The following is a 17,896-nucleotide window of genomic DNA, read 5'->3' on the forward strand; positions in this document are numbered from 1 at the left end:
GCCTGTCCAGCACACACATCAGTCCTATGAGCACCCAGCAGCTGCTGTTACACAGGGGATCTGGCAGGCTGCTGATGCAGCTTGTTATTATGGGATCTCCTACCTTCATCTTCTAGCTCCAATTTCTCCAGCATGCCTTCAATGGTGCCTTGAGCCTGTGTGGAGAGAAGGCAGAGACAGGGGATGAGCGCTCATACAGGGAAGGAGGGAGGAGGAGGCAGCAACAATTCCTGTCTTAGCTGCTCTCTACAAACAGTACCGGGGAAGACCTGCCTGGGAGGAGGCGGCGCCACTCACTAACTTGTCTGCACTCATTGGGAAGCAACTAAACGCACCGCCTGATTGGCGGCGTGTTTCAGGGAGAGCTGACCAATGGCTTGGCAGAATGTGCTATGCCCCGCCTCTTTTCTGCAGAGCACAAACAAGTGCCGCCGCCGACTGTCACTATAGGGATTGTTAGCTGAAGCGCGACCATACCTGGTGCGCCGCCTCCTGCCGATGATTGATGTGTGAGAGGCGAGACGGGGCGGGGCTTCCTCAGCCGTGACACTGACCATGTACACCTGGCTGATGGGACAGCTGCAATCTGTGCAGCGCCCCACAGAGGCAATGAATGGCATGTGTGCTGTGCAACGCAAGGGAACAAAGTTACCATCTCAGGAGATCAAATCAAATTATTATTAATATTAAACAGGATTAATATAGCGCCAACATATTACGCAGTGCTGTACATTAAATGGGGATCTACCCCCAGACACTGCCACTGTCACATACTTGAGGAGTGCAAACTTCCCCACTGACCTTCATTCATTTACTCTTTCTCTGATGTAAAGATTTCTATTATATCATACTGCACTAAACTTTTTAAATAAACTCAGATTTATTTATAAAATGGTGAATCTGACATTCACCAAAACATTCCCAGAGTTATTCATCAACTGAGTTTTTCAGCAAATATCAGATTTACTGCTTTTAATTGGGCTCCAATATAATTGCATTTGGTGCTAAGGAAAGCAAATTAAAAGGAAACACAGGACTAAAAAGAAATCATTTCTGGGTTAATTTATTTTTTTTACCCTTCCAGGGTATTCAGTGGAACAGGGGAAGCTGGGATTGGCAGCTACCCTGACAAATGTGCATTTTTTATCATTCCCTGGCACGAACAGGCAGGTGAGGATCATTATTGCAGAAGGGACATCACCTGTCTCTTTCTGAAATGAAGCCCTGCCTGATCCAACATGTATAAAAGTGGAAATGTTTAGTTTTAGTTGTTTATTCACCGGGACCAATCTTGTATTTTCTCATCCCACAAATAAGGGAAGACTGAGGATGTGAGGTACAGCCATTGGTGAACACTCCTAAGAATGTTATTTACCTAATTATTGAAGTGACTATTGGTTAACTTCATGCTTCTGGCAAAATCAAAGTATTGAAACAAGAGAATCTGCATGACAGCAAACAACATTTTCAATAGTAGGGACCAGCAAGGGCGACTTTATTATCCCTTTACAGGGACAATATTTATAGTATTTCACAATAGATCAAAATCTATAGGATCTGGGCAGCTATGTGGTGTGATTATGACTTCATGGGACACTCCAACCAGCATCCTGGAGCATTTGATAAATTCTCCCCAACCACCCATCACAATACTCAGCAGTAAGATGTTAATGCAGCTGATAGCCACCAGTGAGCTGCCTACCTTGTCATGTACCTTCAACCATTTCTGAACAATTTTTGAAGTGTGATAGTATTTATCCTGTTGGAAGATGCCCTGCCATCAGGGAATACTGTTGCCATGAATGGGGTGTATGTGGTCTACTACAATCTTTCGGCAGATGGTACAAGTCACAGCAACACCCACTGAAATGGCAGGACCCAAAATGTCCCAAAAGAGCAAAGCTTGGAGCATCGCACTGCTTCAGCCAGCTGGTCTTTTTCCCTATAGGGCATGCTGCTGCCATCTCTTCCCAGGTAACCACACACCTGGGCTTTCACATGATTTAAAAGACTGGGTCACCTTCATCTATTGCTCCATCTGGTATGGTTCTGGTGCTTATGTACCTATTGTAGATGAATTGTAGGAAAAAGGCCCATTTCAGGTGTGTACAGTTATCCTCTATGATCTTGGCTTTAAGTGCCATAGTAGTATTTCTGTGGGTTCAGGACCAACGGACTGACCTACCCTCCTCATTGACCTTTGTGTAATGAAAACCTTGTCACTGGCTCCCTTCTACCATTTTTGGTGGGTACTAACACATTCTGCATGGAAACACAGTACAAGGCCCACTTTGGAGATGCTCTGATTCTGTTATCTAGGCATCACAATCCGGGCTTTGCTAAGATCAGATCTTTGCTTATTTCTCATCTTGCTAACACATCACCTACTAAAAAACATCTGTTCAACTTCTAATATCCCAACCATTGGCAGGTGCCATTGTAACAAGATAATGTTATTCACGTTACCTGTCAATGTTATAGCTGATCAGTGTATGTATCCAATATAACTAAACCTTTCTTTTAGAGTAAACCTGTACTTTGCCCAGACAGGGGGAAGCAATATATCCATTTACCTGCCCAAATTATTTTTGTTGCCGGGGTGTTGATAGTCTCAAACTTGCAAACATTTTTTCTAATGTAAGAATACTAAATGTTTGCGTTAAAGAAAGAATGTTACAAAGAAATAAAATGTAATTTTGTGTAACAGACACACAGATTTTTTTGTGTGCTGTTGAATTAGTAGTGTTGGGTAGGAAGTGTATGGGAATTGTGGAATTGTCTAAAGGGCACACAGCAGAAAAGCAGACTGTCTCTGTACCTAGGAGCAAGGTGTCGGTAGCAAACAGAAACTGGTTGGAGGAAAGAGTGAGACAGAGCAAAGAGAGGGAAAACAGAAAAGATAGGGGGAAGAGCATAAAAAGGAGCCCTGTTCACTGTTGTTGACCCCAACCTTTTACTATGCCCTAGGGTTCCTTGGGTCTTTTTTGGACCTTAACAACCCCCTTGCTCTCTTCAGCTGCCAATAGTGAAGAGGGCAAACTGTTGTAGGAGTTTAGACAGGGATAAGTCCTCTCTTCCAGCCCTTATGTTAGAGTAAGGGGGGCCTGAGCAGCCAATCACTGAGCATGTCATGTGGGAAGGGGGTATTTCTCATCCAATCAGAAGGTGAAAGGTATGTGAATATGTAGCTGGGGGAGCAGCAGTTGCCATAACACACATGGCCACAGAACAGGGTCACTTTAAGATTCTGCTTCAATATTTCAGTTATACTAGGCCTGACATTTCCTTCCTGCTTTTTGCCATAGTAACTACAATTAGTACTAATTTTGTAATGCGGCATAAGTATACAAAATCTTTGTTGTTTTTTGCCTGTATCTGCAGCCTAATCATTGCTTTTCCTCCCTTTAGTGGAAGGTCCTTACAAATTACTTAGCATTTTTTCTCTCTGGTAATGTAATTCCTAAGAAATGGAGACAGGAGGGTTGCACACAGCACCATCTAGTGTTTTCTAGAGGTTCTGCATGTGAATATTTGTAGCATCATTCACCAATGACCTATAACTACCAGCTAATATTCACCAGATGTGTTCATACAACAGCAGCGCCACCTGATGGGCCTGAGTTTGGGGTGTATTAATATGATCATATGTACTTAAAGCTCACCGATGTTAAATGCTGAAAGAAGGCACCTGCGTACCGCTCTCATCCGTTTAAATTGGTTCACATGCAATTAAAAAATAGAGACCTCCACTTGGCTGACCTCGGAGCTCGAATATATTCTTGTTTTTCCAGTATCAAACTGAATGTTCCAATACCTGATACAGGCGCATCGCGTTGGAAAGAGGAACAAAGTAGAAAAAGTTCCAGATCAGAGTCTTTATTAGTAGGGTCAGCCTGGTCTAGGAAATCCAGGGCTATGGAGCACAATATAGCAGAAATAAGGGTAGGTGCTGTATGCCTTCTTCTTTTAGACTTTGGTGTCACTCAGATGAATAGATTTTTGTGAGAGGATCACAATAAACATATATGATATAATAAGGTACACAAAATTTCAATGTGTGTACGATAACTTTTTTTTTGTTTTTTTGGGAGTTACTTCTTATACAGGGATTATTCTTTTCCAGTGGTGAATGATAGAACAAGGGGTTGATGACACATAAAGAATAAACACACAGCTGTATACTCACTGTTTTTGAGGTAGCACTGTGAGTTGATGACACGAGGGAGGATTTAGTCACAGTCATAGGTAGGTGCGGTACAGAAAACCTCTGTCCTGTGTCTGGTGGTGAGGAGAATGAGCGAAGTCTGGCTTCTAGCCTTTCTGGCTCATGTTTGTAGGATTCCAGTGGGAAGGTGGGCTGCTTGGTCACTTGTGTGGGAGTGGATGGGGAAGATGACAGTCCTGAGGCTGCAACAAAAAAAATCCCAATGGTTAGACAATACTGGATAAGCATAGGAATATCCTCTTTGTTGCATGCAACAATTGTCAAATGTGCAACATTAAAAGTAAAGTTGCTTTTAGTTGGTATTTATAATGTGTAGTCATACAACTGCTTCTCTATTAAAAAGCATTTCTGGAACATTTATGAAGTTATACTTTACACATGCACTATGCTTGCTTCAGAAATAAGTGAAGCCCAATTCCTTCTAATAAATATGAAACACATTGAGCTCTATCTATAAAACAGGGCAACTGACATTCCTCAAACAATCCCTGGGGGGAATCAATGACTTCCATTGAAAGTCCATCCAGATAGACCTTGAAGATTCCCATGAGGGAATGTCTGATTCACAGTTTTACAAATAGGGCCCATTGTGTTGGTTGGGTTATTTGACAGTGCTGTTCTCCAATTTGTACCTCTTCTCTACAATGCTATGTAAGGTTCATGACACATGCTAACATTATAGATTAGGTGAAAACAAGTTCTGTCTCCAGCTGCAGGAACTCATAGCCTCTAGATGAGCCATTCCCAACCAGGGATCGGTGGCAGTCTATGGTTCCTCCAGAGCTTGCTATAGGTTCCTCGAGCTGTGGCTGATTGACCTTCCATTTCATGATGTCTGCATAGTTCCAGGGTCAACACCACTTAGTATAGCCAGCCGCCACACTGTAAATGAGTTATTCTAGCCAACACTGTAGGTGGTCATTCTTTCCACTGGCCACCAACTTATAAGGATTTTCTCTGAAAATGATTTTAAAGGTTCATCAGGTGTAAAAAGGTTCAGAAAGGCTGCTTTAGAGAGTACTGTTTATACAAGAGATCCGAGATAGGAGACCAGGCCTACTAAGGCTAGATGAGCAACTTTTCTCCTTAGAATCTAAAGACCACATGGTTGAAAAAAGGATTTATGTTAATACATGCAGTATTATATTTCCATTTGTTGCAGGGCGAGTAAAAAGTTATAATCAATATTATGCCAACAGTCATATAATTAATAATTGGGCTACAACAACAGTCATATTAAAAAAATAATTGGGCTACAATCAGTAACAAGCTAAGCACCATTTGCATCTAAACTGACCATATGATAAACGGCCATTCCTTCTGTGTAAGAATACTTAGAGCCCATTTTTCAATAAATGTACTTGAAAATGCATGCAATAACAAATTCTACCATGCATTTTTAGAAGCATTTCAATTGAATGGGCTATTAGAAGGCTTTTTTCACATTATGTCAGCCTGGTAACATGCACACGATGCCATGCCATTCTTTTACGAACCATAAATGCATTGTGGTGAGCTGAGGAGAAAAAAAAGTGCACGCACATATATTTAAGTCTGTTGCATACCTCCCGAACTGAAGTTGAGAAAAAAGAACACATCAAGAAAAACAAGGGATGTGGAGAGTGAAGACTAGTGAGCAAAAAATGGCTGTAGGTATATTGTACTGATTACTGGATGCGGCTAAAAGAAGCATGATTAGATAGTGTGTGGCTTACCTACTATATAGGCTAAATGCAGTCAGTATCATTTATAGCTACAAAATACTCTAAAGTTACGAGCTATTAGAGCCACACTTACATAAACCCAAAAGATCAAAACAAAAATTAATACACACAAAGAGCTAACTCTGAACCTAACTTCAATAACAACTGCATTAGTTGCAAATTACACACAACCGAGCCACTGTTACCAAGTACAGAGTGACAATGTAATATAGCACTTAGGACAATGTAATATATAGCACAGTGTACAGGGTGCTGCATAATAGCACCATACACTGCTAGTCAGTGGGAGAATGACATGCCCAGTGTCAGTTGTGGGAAAAAGACATGTAGTCCAGAAGCAATGTATCATGCTATGATACTTACTTCTTATTAATGACCTCTATACACTGAGCTGTACATTACATAGTCCTAAGTGCTATAACCTGTGTTGTGTGTAGTAAATTACATAGAACTGACTCTTACACCCCTTGCATTATGTTGTGATGCAAGTATGCCCAGAGACAGAGGTCCCAGGGGAAATATTGCTTGGAGTTAGTATTCAGGAAATAAAAATACACGTGGATTTAAGGTCTGTCTGGAAAGAACGCCCTGCTGTTGTGGAGGAAGCAAGAGTCTGTTTGAGGAGGGGGTTAAATAGTGACAAGAGGAAGGTGTTTCTCCTCTGTTGAGAGGAACAATGGTGCCCACTAGGGGGTGGGGCAACAACAATCACATCCAGAGGGGAAGTGGGGCAAAACATTAGTACCCATCAGGAAGCACTGATAAAAACACCAATCTTGCTCTGATCTGTCCCAATATACTGGGCTCTCTTCTCCTCCTTCTGCTGCTGGAACTGAGCTGAACCTGCCAGGCTAGGGATTCTCTGCATAGTGACTGCTCTGCTTGGTTAGGGTAGTTGCCCTGTAAATCTGGGACAGTTCTGTGGATAACCAGGGCAGTTTCAGAGTTTGCTGTGGTGATGCATTACTTGTTTCTTAATTAAACTGTTTGAATGACTAGCTATTATTTGTGCATGAACCTTCTTTAATTGAATATCTATATGCATTGATAGGAATATAATTTCCATATTTATGCAGATAAAATATAGATAAAATATACCTAAATAACAGGTGTCAAACTTGAATCACATAAGGGGCTGAAATCCAAAACACAGGGCCGAACTTCGCGGGCCAAACTTTTTATTAGGATACATTAGTCTTAGTAGAAGTATAAATTCTTCCTCACCCTGAGACACCATATCACACGTCATCCTCGTGCATTCATCAAGTTCTGAAAATAAGAACATGCTTGTCTGCATGAAGCATGAACATGAATTCAGTTTTCCATCTCTCAATAATTTGTCTCCCTTCTGCATCAACTTTTCTCTTGTTGGACATTTTGGGAGTGATTACTTTTTCTGCGGTCGGTGTACCTGACTTATCCTGACCTGTCTTGGCCTGTCTATGTGCAGGGAGCCACTAACTGTGCTGAGGTGGGGCCCTGTGTCTCTGAGTCTAGAGACATTGCTAATGTAGCATCCACTGGGATTCCATACCTGGAGGAGCAGCAGAATACTACTGGCAGCAGGATAGGGACTCTGGCATATTCGTGCTTATTGCTGGGTCTTGGCAGGAGTGTGACGAAGGAACTGGGGTCCTTCTGCCTGCAGCGCGGTCAAGCACTTGTGTGGACCGCCCTGCTTTTACCTAGTATTCTGGGACTGGGTCCTCCTACCTGCAAATGTCAGGCGCTTGGATGCGGCACAGCAGGCCCCATAAAATGGCCAGAGGAGCCGGTTTCATCCCGCAAGCCTTGTTTTTGACACCTGTGATGTAAGGCTACTGTAACTCAGCACACATTAGCTTGCTGCATAACACAAAGTAACATATTTGGTAATGCACTGAGATACCATAAATCTGACACAAATGGCCAACAGGACTTTTTCACAATGCTATGTAAAACATTTCTATTTAGAAACTTTTAGTTTCCTATTCATGGTGAGAAGTTTTTAATCATAAAATTTGAGTGAGTCTGTGAGTTTAAAAACATAGATGATGACATTGCTGCCTTATTTTCGGGGTAGGTTCCAGGAATACCATCACGGTTCTGGCTTTACGACCTGGAAGAGGTCAGTCTACTTAGATTTCACCAAACACATGCTTGTTCCAGGAGTGAGCACATATTCATTATCTAATACGTTGGAGATATGACATTGGATTGAAGTTATATTGGCTATATATTGTGGCAGGATGTGTAAACTTTAGGATCAGCTATCCAGATTTACATATTTGTAGGGGGGGTATATATCTATGTTTTTTGAGTGTGTATTTTGTTTATTTGCAGTGTTGCCAGACATTCGTAAGATGTTAAGTAAATAATATAACTATGATTTAATTTACATATAAAAGGAAAGTACCATATAATTTGCTTAACAAGAAAGGCCACAATGTCAACAGTACATCCAGAGTATGTTCGATTATTCTGAGTGAAGAACAGCGTCATAATTGTAAATGACCTTTCATTAAATTACAGAAGGCATTTCTCATTTATTTTTCCACTGAACACTGCTACAGACTCTCCATTGTTTTAAAAGGAATGTTTTCCTAGATGCTGAGGAAGATAATTAGTTGGAATACTCAGATTCCTCTGTATGTAAACGATGGGGGTCACTGCATGAAAGCACTAAATCAACACAGCCTAAAAACCCCTGGACTATACTACCCCTACAACCCCCCCCCCCCCCCCCCCCCCCCCCCCCAATTGCGGTTTACCACCAATTCACTTTGGTCAAAATATGAAAAACTAAAATAAGCCAATTCAGCCATACAAACCTTTCTTTACAGTTTAGTCCACTTACACTGCATTCTGTGTTATAGCTTATAGCTATATCACAAGAAATGGGCCTGTACTCTTTTTTGCACTTTAAAAATTAAAATCTTGCCTAAGAACAGATGCAGTGTTAACTTTATTAGCAGGAAAGAAATCTTTTATTACCTTTTCCAATGTAGATTTACTTTGTCAATAGCACCTGACTACATGGCTAAGCTCCACAGCTACCTCCCTATGTCCGTCCATTGACTGCTCTTTACTGGCCACTGAGGAAACCTCCTTGGACAGCATAGGTCTACTTCAGAAAAGTAAGGGGTCACTCATAAAATAAGGGTTCAGGTCAACGGAATTTTTGCAATTGCAATTCTGTGTTTGCATCTGCATTCACTCAAATGGAAAAAGCAGAGTTTGATAATAATAGGCTGCACTGCCCTCAAACATCCTGCTCAAATTAAATAAATGGGATTTTACTGACTTGCGCTTGATGTGTGTTTTAAATAACAAAGAAAGAGCTCATTTAAAGGGATGGAAATTTCATAACTATCTGGTAAACATTAAGGGAACTGCATTTCTGCAAGAGCAAGAGGTATTGCCTTAGAAATGAAAAATAATGCAGCCACCACATCCAGGAATCTGTAAACTATAACATATCACATTTACATTTCCTAGGTTTATTTCTTCTTAAAAATCTCAGCCTAACAAAATGATTTAAAAGCACACTTATACTTCAAAAAGAATCGTTTTATTGTGTATTTGCTAAAGGAAGGAGATTGTAAAGATGGTGACTGTGCACTGGTGCTCATGCGTTGTTTCTTCTTGCTGGGCCCCACTGAACTGTAACAGTCCTATGTATTACCGAGTCTATGTCTTGGTTATAAAATATGCATGTAAAGAGGACCAACCACTGCAAATGAAATCAGCTAACAAAGGGTTCCAGAAAAACTTGCCCTCTTTGAAAAGGTTTCAACACAGCAGCTTGTTTGCCTGTCACCAGAATGCCATGGACAAGCATTGGGTGGAGCAGTGCATGTTGAAAATCTTCAAGAAGAAATGGGTGATCATGGGCATTAGTTACAAATTTGGGCACGAAAGTGTTATTGGTAAAATCACCAGGAAAAGGTAAATGGGTTGGGGAATTATCACTGCAAAATGAATTCTCAGCTGCCTACCCTTTGAGGTAAAGTTTACTTTTCTTTTCTCCAATAGCAAAAACTAAAACTCCCATTCATACATAGGGCCTGATTTATTAAAGCTCTTTACGGCTGGGCTGGAGAGGATACATTTTCATCAGTGAAGCTGGGTGATCCAGCGAATCTGGAATGGATCTGGTCCAGGATTCAAAACTTTTGCTAACAAATTAGCACATTACTTTTAAGAAATCCATTCCAGGTTTGCTGGATCACCCAGCTTCACTGTGGAAAGTATATCCTCCCAAGGCTTGGAGAGCTTTAATAAATCAGGCCAATAGTCTTTAGTTAAAAGAAACTAAGCATTTTTTTTTGTTTTCTCTGCTAAAAGAAAGTGTGTAGCAGGGTATTTTGGACCTAGGCATAGGGGCACACGTTTCTTTTTTGCACAGTGTTGTGAAAGCTAAGGCAGGCCCTGCATACACCTGATACTTTTTTTAAAACATACAATTGTGAACATATATGTCTGGATCCATAACTTCAGAAGGTTAACACAAGACAAGATCTTAAATGGATAGTTTGTTATTTTGTCTGCAAACTCTGTTCTCTTCTGTGCAAACAGCATAAAGTAGGTGCGTGGTTAGACGGGCCATATATAACTCCCGGATGTTCACCAGAAATTGGATGTAAATAATGAGGAAAGCACAAAGTCTAATAATTCATAAATAAGTAATTGCAAAGCTACATATATTTTATGTAATGCATACAATACTTGAACACACAGCACTATCCTCCTTCAAAAATTGTAAACTTAAATAAAATTCTTGCTATACTGCTTACACTTTGACTTTATAAAGCAAACGTGGTATCATAGCTACAGAACATCAACAAATTTACTTTGTACCTCAGTGGAGATTAATTATAGATGTGACTGTTTATACTAGCAGTGTTGCTATAATTTGTCAAATACCATCTAACATCCTGAAGCTAAAGGATAACTGTAATCTGTTTACATAAAAATGGAATTGTAAAACAGAAACAAATGTCAAAAAAAGACAAAATAAAATGTCTAATGAGTTTAAAAAACATAATACTTTATAAATTAGCATGTAAGAGCATGAATGGCAGAGTAGAAGTTGTTCAAATTTGGACCCTGAAAATCAAACTCCTTACCAAAATATTTTTAATCAATTACAGTATGATAAAAACAAATTCTAGACTGGTAAGGTTGAATAGAGCAAGCACTAATGATTATTTTATAAAGAATTAATAGTAATAGTGTTGCTTTCAAAAAAAGAAAAGCTTTGTGAATAAAAACAAGGACAAGGTAGCACAAGGACACTGAACTATAATAAACCAGAAATACTTCAAACTAGTGCTGGGATTCATTAGAAATGGTTGAAGCTTGTATAAATAAGAAAAAAATATTTAAAGAAATTAACATTTAATTTAAAAAAGGTAAATATACAGTGTTAGAAAAAGGTGCAAATACTGCAATGTCTAAAGTAAAGCACAAAAATCAGCATGGGTGACTTATCACAAAAAAAGTCAGCATTAGTTATCCAGAAAAAAACACAGCTCAGGAGTCGGATTAGTAGGTTTGTCATGTTTTGTGTTTGTGTTCTCCCTGATTCACATAGGTTTGACAATATTTCATGTGACATGTAGAAGTCGCAGATATTGAAATGGATTGTTCAGAGCTTTTACATCCATGGTGAACACATGCTAAAATAGCACACGTCAGCTAAGAGTTCATCGAATTGTGCATACGACATATCTAATGTCTTCTACCCGAGTTCAATGGGGCTGATATAGCAACATGTTCTTTTTATATTTCCCTACTGGGCTAAAAGCCCAGTTCTGGGTTCACCAAGTTTCTGATTATTTGTTCCATTTAGTGTAACCCCACAGCCTTAAAAAAAAATTCTTGTACCTGCCAATATAGATAATAATATGGCACCAATCTGTGCAGCACTCTTTTATGTGTTCAGAGCAAGGGAGGGAGAAACCTTGATGCCCTGGTTCACAGCAAATGGGCTGTGACCTAGAAGAGAGTGCTGCTGGAAAGGTATGCGGGTGCAGGTGACAGCACTAGAGAAAAGGTGAGTATACCCAGCTGCTTTTTCATTCATTTAATTTCATTTTATTTAGTATAACAGCTTTTTCATTGTAAAGTCCTGGTGGAACTCTTTTTTAACTTAAAATTATTTTAGGCTTTGAAATAAAACTATATTAAATACAGAAAACGGCAATGCTTAATAAAAGGAATTTATGTCACCTTTTGCAGCTCAAAGCTCCACTAAATCGACCCAAACAACCTAGAGATCCAGATATAGAGAGAAGATAAATGCAATGCAATCGTTGATGCATGAAAATCCAAAGAATGTACAACCTGCTGGACACACTCAAACAGCAGGCAGAAGCATGACATATATTAAGAGATCTTTCTGGCAGGTACAGCTCAGTGAAGGATGCTGGGATATGTCCAGGGTTGCCAGGAATAAATGAACTTTCTTGTGCATGTGGGGGAGTTACATCATCCAAGCCTGGCCAATGAAGAATATGCAAGGTTCCCACACCTCGAAGAGGAATCATATCTGAATCATAACACCCTGATTCTATTTTTCTATCTCTTTATTGCTATCCACTTCTTGGAGGGCACCACACTATTATTTTTCATTGTGCGGACAACTGTTCCAATATCAATGAATTTGGATTTCCCCTCAAGTTAGACAGATTTCTCCAATGGGACACAGACCAAAAACAATTCAAACAAATAATGCCAGAAAAAGAAGTGGCAAGCCTCTTGGCATAAGAATCATAAAATGAATGTAATATTCCATCAGAAATTATTTTCTGAGGACTTTATTAGCAAGAAGAGTGGCACCCATCTTTCTTTCCTTTCTATGAGTATAATCTTGGAGTCACAGCTATGATCTACTGTGATCCGAGCTGCCCCAGCACAGCCAGTAATCTTATGTGAAAATTAAGTGTCTTATACAATTGCTTCATAAAATTGGAAGTTCCAGCACCTCTTGATTTTTTTTTTAATCACATAGACATCCAAGGCCCAAGACAAATTTTACCCCTTCTACTATATCTGAAAGAAAAAAGTTTTGACTTTGCTAATATTACAACTTTTTTTCACTAGTACAAATCAATACAGAATGCAATAAAGGAACCATAAGAGCAATGCTCTGTTATACATGGACAGTCTGATTAAGGACAGCCGCTGATTTCTGCCTTTGGCTCACCGCACCTAAAATATTATACACATAGTGTAAATATATTCCATCAAAGGTTTCATCCTTATTAGTAATTTTAGCTTTTTGCCTCAATTTATAAATTTAAAATACAGTTATGTGGTTGAGTAGCTTGAATATAATTAGACCTTTTCAGAAATTCCTCCCATAGAGAGATTCTGCTTCTGGAGTAGTTCTACAGTTCAGAACACTAAAATCAGTTTCAGTTTTTCCAGCTACCCCTAAATGTAACTCTGAATTTTCCATATTGTTTTTGTTACCTCAAGCACAGAAGCACAAACAGCGTGAGCTGATAATGAATAACTTTGAGACATTAATAGCCCTTGAAATTATTCTTCTGCGTTTAGCAAAGCAATTTCTTGGCCGTTAAGAAGAAAATAAGATGGCCTCTGGCTGGAGCATTTCTAAGCAAGGTCTGAGACACATCCTAATCTGCATTCAGAATGAAACCTATTAAAATAAACTCCTTATCCTTCATCTGAAATATTTAGCTTTATAGTGGAAACTTAGTGATATTATAGAATTAAACAAATATTTCAGCTTGGCTCTCTGTATAAGATACACAACATAATACTCTGCTCACGAACTTCCCCATTTCTTTATGAATAATACTAATTTTTAAAATGTACAATAAATGTCAGATAATAAATTGGGACAACTACACTATTCAAAACTATCACTACTTTTCCTATTGGGACTGCCATTTGTCCCATGACCTACCTCCCTATACCCACCCAAAAGGTCACATTTTATGCACACTTAAAGCGAAACTTCACCCCTTGGTGGGCAGTGAGCTTATGCCATAATGTACAACATACTTGCAGAATTTGGCACATACTTATGGGAGTGCAGCCACTCTGCAGGAATGACAGGTCCAAGACCTGTCATCACTGCATCGTTGGAAGGTGCCAACTTTGCCACCAACTCTACAGTGGACTTCCCAAAAGACGGGCTATTCTCTTAGGCCACTGGATGACCACTGATGATATAACTCCTCTTTGAAATAGAGTTGACAACTGGGTCTTAAGCATTGCATATAGGGGCTTTAACTACTGCTGTGTAGATTAGTGTTGGTGTTCTAATAACTCTTCCCTACAAGTGACAGGGTTTTGTGTAAGAAGAGAAAAGGAGCTCACCTCGCTAAACTGATCTCCATATTTATTTGAAGTGCTACCAGTGCCAGGAAATGTATGCCCAAGACTGATGGAAGGAAATGAGATGTAGGAGTCAATTGCTACCCTTCTGTGGGTATCCTGTGCATTTTTGGCTGCATATGTACAGTAAACCTTTTTGCTAATGAAAAGCTAAGAAAAAGAGAAAAGTAGTAAGTTCAGGCGATTTCTGAGGATCAGAGATGGATGAGATAAAGCAGTATAGGTAGTCGCTGAGTTAAGGACATCCGACATACAGACAACTCCTAAATACGAACGGGGCTTCCCTGCTCACTCGTGTGCAGGATGGAGGCTTGTTGGGGGGAGTGGGGGGGGGGGTGGTTTGCATGACTTGCATTAGAAAGCTTTTGCTAAACACTGCTGAGGTTGTGGGTGATCTTAAGATCTGATCTGATCTGTAACATCTTGGAACTCTTTAATGATTAAGACAAACTCTTCAGCTATTTATTTTAGCATATTAAAGCACAGCTTGCTCCAGATGGGTAAGAAATGTCACAAAGTTTTTTTTTTTTGCTTTGTTTGTGATTAACACACAGTGAGGATTTTATACAGTAACTGAAATCATACTGCCTAATAATATGTTGAGACAAACATCTGTCCTAATTGCATTTATTAAAATAATGTACCTGTTCCGATTTACATACAAACTCAACTTAAGAACAAACCTACATTCCCTATCTCATATGTAACCCGGGGACTACCTATACTTGTCTATAATGTAAAGTGGCCTAAAATAATGAGCATGGACAAATTTTGTACTGCCTAAACATAGTATATAGGTCACCATGGATTTTACAACCTGTTACAAGGCTAAATCAGGCTTAGCAGCCCATAAACATTTCTTTTTAGCAATAGTAGTATTACCAGCTGATTATTTAAACAATGCAGCCTACTAAGTACACATCCTAAATGCAGATGTTGGGGTTCATGATATACATGTTTTTTACCACTGTAACACCAAAAGTATTTTGGTTGCAGTATAAGTGTTGCTAATACTGTTTAAAACACAATGCTTTAATTGGACTCTAGTCCTATTGATCACAAATAAACGCCAATAGAAACGGGTGTTGGTCACAGGTATAGAAATACCATTTATGCGGTCCAAAAACATAAGTAGGTGCATCTAAAAGTTGTAGGGGAAGATTGACATTTGGATTGCTTGGCTTACCCTCTTGTGATTATCTGTGTCAATCTGTATAGACACTTTTAATGGCATAGGTTTACGTTCCATGACAATGAGGGAAGAAATGCTCATATTGCTAATTTTAGTGCAGTAAGAGTAAATAGGTAAGGAATAGTGAGGTGTGACAGGCGGCATAGCATATACAGCAAATGTTTTGTGATTTTTTTAGTTATTTATTTTTTTGAAGACTAACAATATAGGTGACACTCATATCACTCGTACATATCAAGGAGATCAAAACTAGCTGCACAGGGAACCTATGCAGTAAATGTCCACCACTGAATGTTTCCCACAACACTACCAAGTTCTCCTATTACAGATAATATAAACGGTTCCCTCCTCTGGGTACAGGCAGCAGCCCCTAATAGTCTTTCCACAAAAGTCTATGATCAGTCAAGTGTCACATCACAAGACGCAGATCATTCTGTAATTTCCATTCATGCTGGATAGATCTGGATATTGTGAGAACCAGCGCTTACAGCTCCATTTCTAAATTTACTCCACTTGCAGCACCTGCCATTTAGACCCTTAGCAGAGTACTTCATGCTCAGCAGCCTCGTGGTGAATGTGTTTATTTTCATGTCTTGGGGAGACAGGAAACTCCATAAAATGTTCTCCTCCTCCGGCTGTTTCACACAAGAAGAGGAAATATAAAGTGGACAGATTTCATAGACATATGGGAGTATAGACTGAGCACTTGTACAAAGCTCTCAATTAACTTTCATGCGTTCATTTGGTTGTTATTCAGCAAGTTTAGGAATAAACAATAATTGTTAACGCCATATTTAATAAAAGAAGAAATAGGAGTATGAAGAGAAAAAACTGCAGCCTGTACATGCAGAGTGCTGGGACTCTGGTCAACATTGTAATCTAGAAATTATATCTAATCAGATACCAGGTCAAGTAAATACTTATGAAAACATGATGTCCTAATAATGGTTTGTATGACCTTTACTGATTAATAAGTATCTAATGAAAAAAACTATCAACATCACCTATGATCTGGTATCAAATGTTCTTATGATAATCTTACTATTTTTATTATATTTTTTTTTATAAATGCAAACTCCACATTTCATAGTGGTTCCTGACACCTATAAGCAGTGGAGACAATAGCTGCTGCACATTGTTTATAAATGCAAGTTTTCTGGGAAGCTAAAACGTTCTGACTCATGTGAATATGTTACTATAAAAATGAAATAAAAAGAAATTAGATACACAAACTCAAACACCATATACACTACGGGCAGGTATCAGTGATCAGAGATATTCTTTGTATATTTGGCTGTTTTTGGGTGGTTTTGGAAAAGCTGGGTCACAATGCATGGGTACTGGACAGTTAGGGCATGACACAAAAATAATTGAATAATGTGGCATCCTCTCTCAATTTCTTATTGCAGAAAAAAGTCAGCAACAACTAAACCCACTGTCCTTATTAGGAATACTCAATTGTGCTGCATATGTTAGAATTACATCATGAACTTATTACAAATCCGAAAAAGCATATTCTGTTTTGTATTTGTTTTACATGAACCTTTAGCTAATATAATGAGCTAAAAATATTATTAATATAAAACTTAAACTGTAAATGGCTTTACAAAAATCAAATGTCATATATGTAACTATCACTGTATTTATCACTGTTTTTTTATGTAAAACTACTAGCAACTAGCAATACATATACATGTTGGATCTGTTCCCCATTTTATCATTTCACTTGATACACTGTATGTTCCCAATTTACTTCTGACACCACATATGGTAAGTGAGTATGAATAGACTGAGCTTTTGCATCAATGTGTGACCAGCAGGTCTGTACCCGAGCCAGGAAAAAAAGTAGAACAGGGAAGCCTATGACTGCGTATCATGTGCTACGTGTAATGTGATTTGAGGAAACCACTGGCTCAATGCCCCAGCACCAGGACCTTTTTTTTATAGTAAATACAGGAAGGGCAGCAGGTGAAATGTGATCATTATGGTGTGCTTAGCTTACTACAAAATGTAACACCTAATGAACTTGTCAAATTAAATCTCAGCAGGCTTTAAAATAAACATACTCCTGACCATGAAATAAAGGTCCCCAGAGACATCAGATTTTAATCACCTGATCCAATGAATTTAAGCCTGATGGTCACTGTGGGTATCAGTATAAATAGTTCTGATTTAGGTTCAACCTATCTTGCCCTGCCAATCATTATCATATTGGAGGTATACTGGATTTTAAAAACCAACCCCTATTGTTTTCCCATTCAATCAGAAAAAAAGCAGATATTGGGGAATTATTTTCCATCTTACATATACATACAATGCTTACACATAAATATTATTCATAAACACAATACACAGTGCTCAGCCAGCACTTCCAGAATATTATTCTACAAAAAGTCAAAAAAA

At 39.0% G+C, this 17,896-nt stretch overlaps 1 protein-coding gene across 1 annotated transcript in view; it reads right to left on the reverse strand.

The window, feature by feature from the left end:
• Positions 1 to 17,896, reverse strand: part of PRKAG2 (protein kinase AMP-activated non-catalytic subunit gamma 2) — a 68,330-nt gene that overhangs the window by 37,676 nt on the left and 12,758 nt on the right. The window contains 2 exon segments of the mRNA XM_072412582.1: positions 104 to 155; positions 4,187 to 4,407. Of these exon segments, the coding sequence (XP_072268683.1) occupies positions 104 to 155; positions 4,187 to 4,407 (273 nt within the window).

The sequence above is a fragment of the Pyxicephalus adspersus genome, chromosome 5, assembly GCF_032062135.1.
Source record: "Pyxicephalus adspersus chromosome 5, UCB_Pads_2.0, whole genome shotgun sequence".
Taxonomy (NCBI): Eukaryota; Metazoa; Chordata; class Amphibia; order Anura; family Pyxicephalidae; genus Pyxicephalus; species Pyxicephalus adspersus.